The sequence below is a fragment of the Photinus pyralis genome, unplaced genomic scaffold, assembly GCF_008802855.1.
Source record: "Photinus pyralis isolate 1611_PpyrPB1 unplaced genomic scaffold, Ppyr1.3 Ppyr1.4_LG6, whole genome shotgun sequence".
Classification (NCBI taxonomy): Eukaryota; Metazoa; Arthropoda; class Insecta; order Coleoptera; family Lampyridae; genus Photinus; species Photinus pyralis.
Genome location: NW_022170663.1, coordinates 11,658,177 through 11,667,208, shown reverse-complemented (window position 1 = coordinate 11,667,208; position 9,032 = coordinate 11,658,177). Strand labels below are relative to the sequence as shown.

Sequence of the window (9,032 nt, the reverse complement as noted above, 5' to 3'; positions counted from 1 at the left end):
CATTATCTTCTACTATTCACTATTATACTCATTCGAGATTATTGACTATAAAAATGTGATGGAACGAGCTTTGAGTGCTAAGTTTGATTTAAATGATGTTAGTGTTATTGTTTTTAAAAATGACGCGAATTCAAATCTGCATCGTTGAGTTCTTTATTTAGTTATCCACTTATCCTTTTTGTGTGAAATGCATTTTCAGACAAGGCAGACAGTTTAATATTAATTTGTTGGCTGGTTCTTTTTCTTGGTCATTTCCTTTTTTCCAATCTATTTTTAGTCGGTGAAAACTACCATTTTCAAAATTTATTCTTGCAATGCGTAATTTATTTCCCCTTTTAAAGATATTCACAATTAAGTTTTCACATCGGCAGTAGATGTGTCTCGTTTAGATGATCTCTCGCCGCCCTTTAAGAGTACTTTCCTTCTACACTACGTTCTGCAGATATTCGCACCCAAAGTTTTGACATCACGGGAATGTTTAAATTAAGGAAAAAAAGGTAAATTTATGTGACGTAACAAATAAATTGCATAAATAAACTTAAATCTCATTGCATTAACCCACCACAAGATCTATTGTCTATACATACAAATATGAACCTATAACTATGCATATACCATAGTTGCAAAACGAGTGGCAAAACATTGCACGTTCTGCATTGTATTGTCTTCTCATTTAAAAAAAACGATTGATTTTTTAACGTTTATTAATGCATAAAGGTATTTAAGGTAAGACATTACTAAACATAGTTTTTCTGTGCACAGATTTGGACTGTCAGTGAGCCCTAAAATGGCAGACGATTCTGCTACCTTAATCATGAGGCGCTTTCTTTCGAACTATGATAAATGAAACACATAGTCCATGACTACTTAGACTAAAAACTCGTGAAAACAGAATCTTTATAATTAATTTTTTCGCGTACAAGAAGAGGTAGAATAATCGTTTCACATGATTTAGAAGCAGAATTGATATCTATAACTTTTATTTGAAGTATTTTTGCGTAAAATAATTAGGAAACGTTTGCGCAAAGAAAATGTAATTTCCCATGTTAAACGCCAATGTTCCACTTTTCGATTTACACCCTGTACATTAACCGTAGACGTCAACCAATGGCGTGAATTGAATGCGCCCAATACAAACAAATTTTTAAGGTTAAGTTCACTTGGTTGGCAATCCTGCGTTCACGTTGTTTGTGGCTGACCAAAGATGAGAATTAAAAATGATCGTTCTCAATCTTTTAAATTATAATTACACGTTAAGGATGTTAATTTAATTACTACGCAACTATAAAGAATCCGCACGAAGAAATACATTATAAATTGCGAGCATGTTGTCGGATGTTCGTCCCTTTATGACTTTTATGGTATGTACCGTTTGCATAACCCGGCTTTTTTAGCAGTGCTGTAAAAGTTGCTAACTTTTTGGCTGTAATTTAAAAAGTTAATCGCTTATGTGTGGGTGGTTTTGATAACTTTACCTTTTTTAGGATGTGGAACACTCTCGATCATATATAGACGACTTGTACTCATCAGACCCAGATAAATGCCTTACTTCCCTCATATGTATCAAAAATTCTGTCATCGGCTCCAATCGTCAAAAGGAAAGTGTTATAGCTCAAGGCATTGTACCACGACTGATACAGCTATTAAAGGACAGGAATAGGAAAGCCGCAATTCGATTAGAATCTGTAGTTACAATAGGATCGTTAGCGAAAGGAACCGGGGAACATGTAGAGCTGCTAATTAACTGTGGAACAGTTCCACTTTTACTGGATCTTTTGGAAGAAAATGATCCTTTATTGATAGACGCGTGTTTATGTTGTCTACGAACACTTTCTCAACAAGATACCGGCCGATTTCAAACAGTCTACTCACACAGACATCTACAGAAATTGTTAAGTTTTGCAGAACCGGAAGAAAATATTTTACGACAATCGTGCGTCGCTAGTATATTGAGTTCGTTATGCAAGGGGGCATCGGAACAAAACGCTTTACGTTTAGCCGGTGCGGCACAAGTGCTCACAAATATGCTGAGCATTTGTCATACGGCTGTGCGTGTCCCTACGTTAACATGTTTAGCCGCTATGGCGTTCGAAAATCGAGCGGTCGCGGAGGAGATTACAAACACATCATATAAGGACACGAAAGTGATTACTATTTTGGCACGTTTACTCTCTAGGGATAAACCTATTGACATGCAACTGGAAGCTGCTAGATGTTTAACAAATTTACATCGAGCAGGTGCAATAATGGCGTACGATGCTGTGATAACTTTTAGAACGTTACCTTGCTTGGTTCGGTTGTGTCAGGCGAGTTGGAAATATGAATTGCTTAGTCACCGAATTATTTATTGTAGATTGAGCATTCGACTCCTCACAGAGCAGCCGCAGCAAATACATTAGCGTACCTTACCGAAGTCGACAGTGAGCTGCAGCAGACCACCGCCATTAGTAATCAGTTAATTGGAGCGTTAGCGGATTCGCTGTTGAATTCGAACAACGTGTTGGCCAGACAGGCGGCATTCAGGTAGTGCGACTTTTCCAATTTCCATTTGTCATTTTAAAGCACTCCAGGGATCTTTTGTTTAATTTCGAACGTGAGAGTGCTCCAGATTTACGAATGGAAAGTATTGCACGTTTTTACTCTCCTTGAAGCTCCCGGGAGCACTCTAAAATGACAAATTGATTCGTGGTATTCACTATGTTATTGAATTTTTTTAGTGCGTATGCTTCTTTGGCCGCCAATGACGAGGACATACGTAAAAGACTTATTGAAACGAACAGGCTTTTGATCGGTTGGGATGGAGAATCTGGTCAACACAGGCATGTTAGGTTAGCCGACATTTTGTTTATGTATTTGATTCTGTTGAAGCGATTCAGTTTGTCATTTTAGAGCAATTCAAAATTACCCCCAAAAGGTTTTTAGGGTATGGTTTAATGTGCCAACCGACTATTTCATATACATTATTATATGTAATACCTACCTATAGGTGTCTTTGGTACCTGCACTGTTGCAGAATGCTCTATGGAACCATTGCTTACAAATCTGCCGGTAACTTAGCACCCCAAAAAATTCTAGAAAATTTGAGAAAAGTTCTAAAAAAACTCTAGAACACCCTAGAAAATAAAAAAATCGTAGAAAAGTATAAAAAATACTAAAAAATCCCAGAAAATTATCCAAAATAGTAGTCTAGTACACCAAAATTCTACAGTCATTTTCTTCTCGGGGTAAAACCACTCTAATTTTGTGTAAACTAAAATTCTAAACAACATTTTAAAATAGTCTAGAAAAGGTTTAGCAAATAAAAAAATTCTAGAAAATTCTCAAAAATTTTAAACAAAATCCACAGTGTACACTGATTGTAAACAAAATTCTAAAAAATTCTGGAAAATTCTAAAAATTGTATAAAACAATAATTGTGTGTGCATGTGCGTTTGGAATAAATTCTAAAAAATTATAGAAAATTCTAAACAATTCTAGACAAATTGTAAGAAAATTCCAGAAAATTTTCCAAAATGCTAGTAGTGTATACCAAAATTCTACAGTGATTTTGTTCTCGGGGTAAAAGCACTTCTAATTTTGTGCACACTACCATTCTAAAAAAATTTTGAAAATTCAGGAAAAGTTCTAAAACAACTAGAACACTCTAGAAAATAAAAAAATTCCAGAAAATCAAAAAAAATTCTAGAAAAATTTCAGAAAATTAAAAAAAATTCTAGAAAAATTTCAGAAAATTAAAAAAAATTCTAGTAGTGTACACCAAAATTATACAGTGATTTTCTCCTTGGGGTAAAACTACTTCAAATTTTGTGTACCCTAAAATTCTAAATAAGATTCAATAATTCAAAAAAATTGTACAACACATGGGTGCATGTGCGCTCAGAACAAAATTCTAAAAAAGTTAAAAAAATGCTGTATGGTATGGAAACTGGAATGTGCAAGGTCGAACCTGGCGTAGTTCAAGGTCGGTCGACACATGGCGTTTATCTTGGAAAGCAAGTTATAGTAAACTTCAAACGCCACGTGACGATGACTGTGGAAAGTACCTCAGGTGATGCTCAAGGTCATTCGCTTTCAAGGTCTTCAGCCCATTTTTTGTGTTATCATATAAATTTCACTGTCAAGGTTACCAAAGGTCAACGACCCCATTTTTTTGCGGTGCCACATAGGTCAAGTAGAAGTTCAAAGGTCGTTCGGTACTTGGCGGTGATCTCTTAAAGTAGGTCAAGGTGAAACACAGAGGTCCGTTCCGTCATTCACCCTTAATCATTTCCCCCTCTAGTGGTGATTTCCGAAAATGAGTTGTTTGATCAGTCATGGACCTAGGGGCAACCTCTTCCCTTTCTCCAAGAATGTCAAAGTGAGAAGTAAATCAAGACCTTGTTTGGTCGTCCGCCCCGAAAAAAGGTGCTATAGTTATCACTCAAATAATGACCTTGGACCTTAATTTTTACTCGGAGTTTATATCTCCCGCACTCAAGAGAGAAATCAGGGTTGGCGCGAATTAAGGTCAGTGATTTAATTCGCGAATTAATTCAAACTTTCCAATGAGAACAATTTGCATTATTTACCCCGAATTCAAATATCCGATGCCATTATGGCAACCGAAATCATCTGACAATCGTGCAGCGTCTCCCTCAATCAACTGCTTAATGCCCGTGCGTTCTAAATAAATAATTTTTAATTTTTAAGCGAATTAAAAAAGAAAGTCCGACTTTGTTGACTTTTATAAAATCACGACTTATTCTAATTAAATTCCATGTATAATTCGATAAGGCTAAATCTTTCTGATGAGGAAGTTCAAAGGTTGGTCGCCGTTCAAAATCCAAAGGTTGGCCGAAGTTCAAAGTTCACTCGCCGCGCAAAGTCCACAGGTTGGTCGTCGTTCAAAGGGCGAAGGTTGGTTGCCGTTCAAGATCGCATTTTGTGGTGCCGTATTTCATTTTCAAGGTTATCAAAGGTCAATAACTTTATTTCTTGCGGTGTCATTCCATTTTTAAGATCATCAGGCCAATGTTTCCAATTTGTTGTCGTGTCATATTTCATTTTCGAGGTCAATGTTCATTTTTTGTGGCGTTATATTTTATTTTCAAGGGTAATACTCAATTTTTGTTAGCCATATAGGATCGATTCTAACTCGACTCAATGTAAAATCTCATATGGCAGTTTTCTAGTGTCAATTTGAAGGTGGCGTTAAAGGTCTAAAGGTTAGCGACCGTTTGGTAGAAAACCAAATAAAGGCATAGGCGACTTTCTAGGACAACCTTACAGAAAGGCTTCACGTAAGCGATAACTCCTCAAAAGACACACTTAGACTACTTCGTAAACGTGAACAACGCTTCAGCTTAACGTTCACTTTTATAACGACGTCACTAACTTTCTTCTATAACAGATTTTTATAATCTCAAAGACTGACCGTCTTTTAAAAACAAGCTGGATTATGGCAGACACTAAAAATGCACCCTGAACAAAAAGCTTAACCAAAAAAGATCCGTTTCCCGTCTTCTTCACCTTCTTTTCCACCTTCATCAAAATTAAAGCGCATCTTTGAATAACTGAACACCTGTACTCCTTATCTAAAAGTAATTAACTTTAGGCAGTGATAATGAACTCTTATCGCCCTGACCGGAGATAAACTTTTTCAATAACAACCCGCAATTATATCCAGATGTCCCCTAACCCTTTACGCTTAATTTAAATTTGCAATTATAAATCAAAATAAAGCGGATCATCAAATTGCATTCCACCACATGCGCAATTTTTTCATTTCCATCCCGCCTACCTTGATATGTTTGTGTAAAACTCGTAACTATACACTGTTCAATTTTTAGAGCTTTCGCATCTCTGGGAGCCAATGATGAGGACATACGAAAACGTATTATCGAGACGAACAGACTAATGGAGAGAGTAGTGGACGGTTTGGGTGATCCAAACGAAGGTGTTAGATTAGCGGCTATACGTTGCCTACATTCCTTAAGCAGATCAGTTCAACAGTTACGCACAACGTTTCAAGATCATTCCGTGTGGCGTCCTTTAATGGCTCTACTTACAGGTAGTCATTGCGGAACTTGAAGTGCCATTTAATTATTACTATATTTGTTTAGGTTCACCCCCTCTTGAACTACTAAGCGCCGCGTCTTCCACATTGTGTAATTTACTACTGGAATTTTCACCTGCAAAAGAGCCTATGTTACAGCAGGGAGCAGTACAGTTGCTGGCAACGTTAACGACAAGAAACGAACCTGCTCTACGGCTAAACGGAGTGTGGGCCTTAATGAATCTCGCTTTTCAAGCGGAGCAGCGCGTCAAGTCACAAATACTAACTGCTTTAGGAACCGATCAGATATTTCGTCTCTTAGCCGATTCGGATACAAGGATATTGATGAAAACATTGGGGTTACTGAGGAACCTAGTGTCGCCCCGTGCCCATACGGACGCTATGATGACGCTTCATGGGCCCCAGGTGATGCAGGCTGTCGTACTGGTGCTGGAGGGCCCGCATTCGCCCGACGTTAAAGAACAGGCGCTTTGTATTTTGACGAATATTGCCGACGGCGAACGAGCCAAGGACCATATTATGGCCAATGATGACGTTTTAAAAAAATTAACCGACTATATGACTCATCCTTCTACACGTTTGCAAATCGCTGCAATTTACTGCATCACTAATCTCATCCGACAGGAAGAACCTGGCGCCGCCGAGCGCCAACTACGACTAAGAGAGATGGGCGTTGTAAACATACTCAATCAACTTTCTACAACTCCCGACAATCTTCTATATGATAAGTAAGACGTTCTTTGGGAATTTTTGCTTGACATCATATTTTACAGGGTAAAAATGGCGCTGGTGCATTTTCCAGAATACTAAGCCACTGTTGTAAGTCTGATCCGTGAAAGATAGGAAAAACATGACGTACCTTTTTATAAAAATTCTTGTTAGTAATTTATTTCAGTTATATAGTGCGAATTGTAGGTTATGTATAATTATACACTTGATGTGTTGTAAATATTTTTTAAATGTATTTTGTGATTGTAACTCAAAACAATATTTGATATAAAAGATTTATTATTACAATTTTATTAATTGTCAAGATATTTATTGTACTACAGAGTGCAACATAAGTGTGTAGAAAAGAAATTGGGTGGATCGAAACAAATATTTCTTCCAAAGGGGTTAAAAAATCTTTTGGGCAGAATGGCTTGTTTAATTTTCGAGTTCTGACGTACCTAAAATCCCTTTAGTTTGCAGTCGGTATTCAACACACAAGCACAAATTATACTATTATATTATTTCATCTCTATCTAGCCCATGCGAAGAAAAAGACATTAGTGGTCTTGCAGTGGGCGGCTACTTGCGACTGTTTTTATACTAGACGACGTATTCTTTCAAAAGTATATTTTTTATCTAGAGCACCCGAAAACCCTAGAAAGGGTGTAGAGCTTTGACTTCACATTTTCTAGAACTCTTGAGGGTGTTGCAGAGCAATAGAATTCAGGTTCTTCTAGATATCTTCAAAAGCCTTGCCTGTTCTCCATTCTAAGGTCTCTTTAGGTCCTCTGTAAAGCTAACAAGACATTTTTAGGCCTGCCTGGAGATTTTCAGAGCCATCTCTGCTCGTCGCGGGCCTACTAGAACTATTTAAGTCCTATTCAATGTTCTTGTTCAAAAGGAATCTGAATTAAAATGCTACCTTACTACTTGTATATTTTACCAAACATGTTACAATTCACTCACACTCACAAATAACAAAACAGTGCGTAAAACTACAGTAAATAACAATACTATTTAGGTGTAACCGGATCTTTTATCGCTTTTTTAACATCACAACTAAATGAAACTGTCATTGCATATCGAGTACCGGAAGCAACACGTTCCACATGATGCGTATTTTCACGTCCCGAAGTAAACATTACCACCCTTCCCTTACGAGGTTCAAGAGTAACGTTAGTCTTTTGAGTATCCAAAAATGTTAGTCGCCCACCTGCAAATTCTCTTCCGTAATCAGCAAGATATAATACGGAGGTATAGTGAAATGATTTGTTGACATCCTAAAACAAACATCTGGATAATCTTAGTGTTTAAACGGCGTAAGATACCACCTCATCCACGTGTACATGCCAATACTCGTTGTGCACAGTTTTAGGGTCTAAATTCGTCACCCTAGAAAAGAAAGTGGGATGCGCGATTTGCAGTTGATTAATACCGATTTGGAATGTTTCTGCAATTGCATGCTGGATTTTAGCTTTAACAATCTTATAGACGGCCAAGTCTGCCGGATTCAATATATTTTTGGACTCGACAAAGGAATGTATATTAACTAACTGCTCTCCGAAGGAGAGAGCTCCGGAATGTAAATCTAAAATAGACACGCCACGGTCGGAACTGCCTAAAGCAAAACCCCGTTTTGCAATTTTCAATAAAACCTCCACTTCATTGGTTGTTACTATCTTATCGGAAATGTAACGACCACACTTCTTCGGTTCGCAATTGGCAAACTGCTTTACTTCCGTTAGATAATTGGAGTCACATTCGAAAACTTGCCCTCGGCGCTGCACAACATCTTTCTGTTTGGCGAGAGGCGTTTCCTTTCCATCTTTAGCCGTGTACCAAATGTACGTTATAACACCGAGAATCACTACGAAACGGCTCCATATTCGTTGTTGTGAAAGGAATCCGAAACTAAGCTTCCTATTGAAAGGTCATTAAAGGATTGATTTTTAGTGACACATTCAGCATACTCAGGTTTTGCATTTGGGATCTTTGCCTCCTTTTCTTTTATCTTTTTGGTTGCCACTGCCATGCGGACTTCGAGCACAGAGTGACTACAAGTGGACTTTTAAATCAGCACTAGCTTTTCATACGATGACGCAGCCATATTGAGAAACTGAATAAATTAATTATGCTTTTTAGGTAAATTTAATAATGTCAAAAGTAATTATCCTCAAACAGAATTTAAATATGTATTAATTTACACATAATTCCTGATTTTAAAATTTTGAGAGCTCATACGGTGAAGAGGGTCACGTTTACTTTT

At 37.3% G+C, this 9,032-nt stretch overlaps 2 protein-coding genes across 4 annotated transcripts; one reads left to right on the top strand and one right to left on the bottom strand.

Annotated features, from left to right (window-relative positions):
• The first annotated feature begins 1,151 nt into the window (after positions 1-1,151).
• LOC116173766 (armadillo repeat-containing protein 8-like) lies at positions 1,152-7,072 on the top strand. 3 transcript variants are annotated; one of them, XM_031491448.1, is made up of 7 exons: positions 1,152-1,361; positions 1,485-2,306; positions 2,354-2,523; positions 2,718-2,828; positions 5,829-6,049; positions 6,102-6,779; positions 6,827-7,072. In XM_031491448.1, the coding sequence occupies exons 1-7, from the start codon at positions 1,326-1,328 to the stop codon at positions 6,889-6,891; spliced, it is 2,103 nt and encodes a 700-aa protein (XP_031347308.1). In that variant the 5' UTR covers positions 1,152-1,325; the 3' UTR covers positions 6,892-7,072. The 3 variants fall into 3 exon arrangements, with proteins under 3 accessions (XP_031347308.1, XP_031347310.1, XP_031347309.1); XM_031491449.1 differs by having other exon boundaries at positions 1,153-1,361; positions 6,102-6,783; positions 6,829-7,072; XM_031491450.1 differs by lacking the exon at positions 2,718-2,828.
• A 604-nt stretch (positions 7,073-7,676) lies between these two features.
• On the bottom strand, positions 7,677-9,027 carry LOC116174300 (2-oxoglutarate and iron-dependent oxygenase domain-containing protein 3-like). The gene is made up of 3 exons (XM_031492198.1): positions 8,737-9,027; positions 8,098-8,686; positions 7,677-8,046 (listed from the first exon to the last, which is right to left on the bottom strand). The coding sequence occupies exons 1-3, from the start codon at positions 8,796-8,798 to the stop codon at positions 7,780-7,782; spliced, it is 918 nt and encodes a 305-aa protein (XP_031348058.1). The 5' UTR covers positions 8,799-9,027; the 3' UTR covers positions 7,677-7,779.
• Positions 9,028-9,032: the final 5 nt, after the last annotated feature.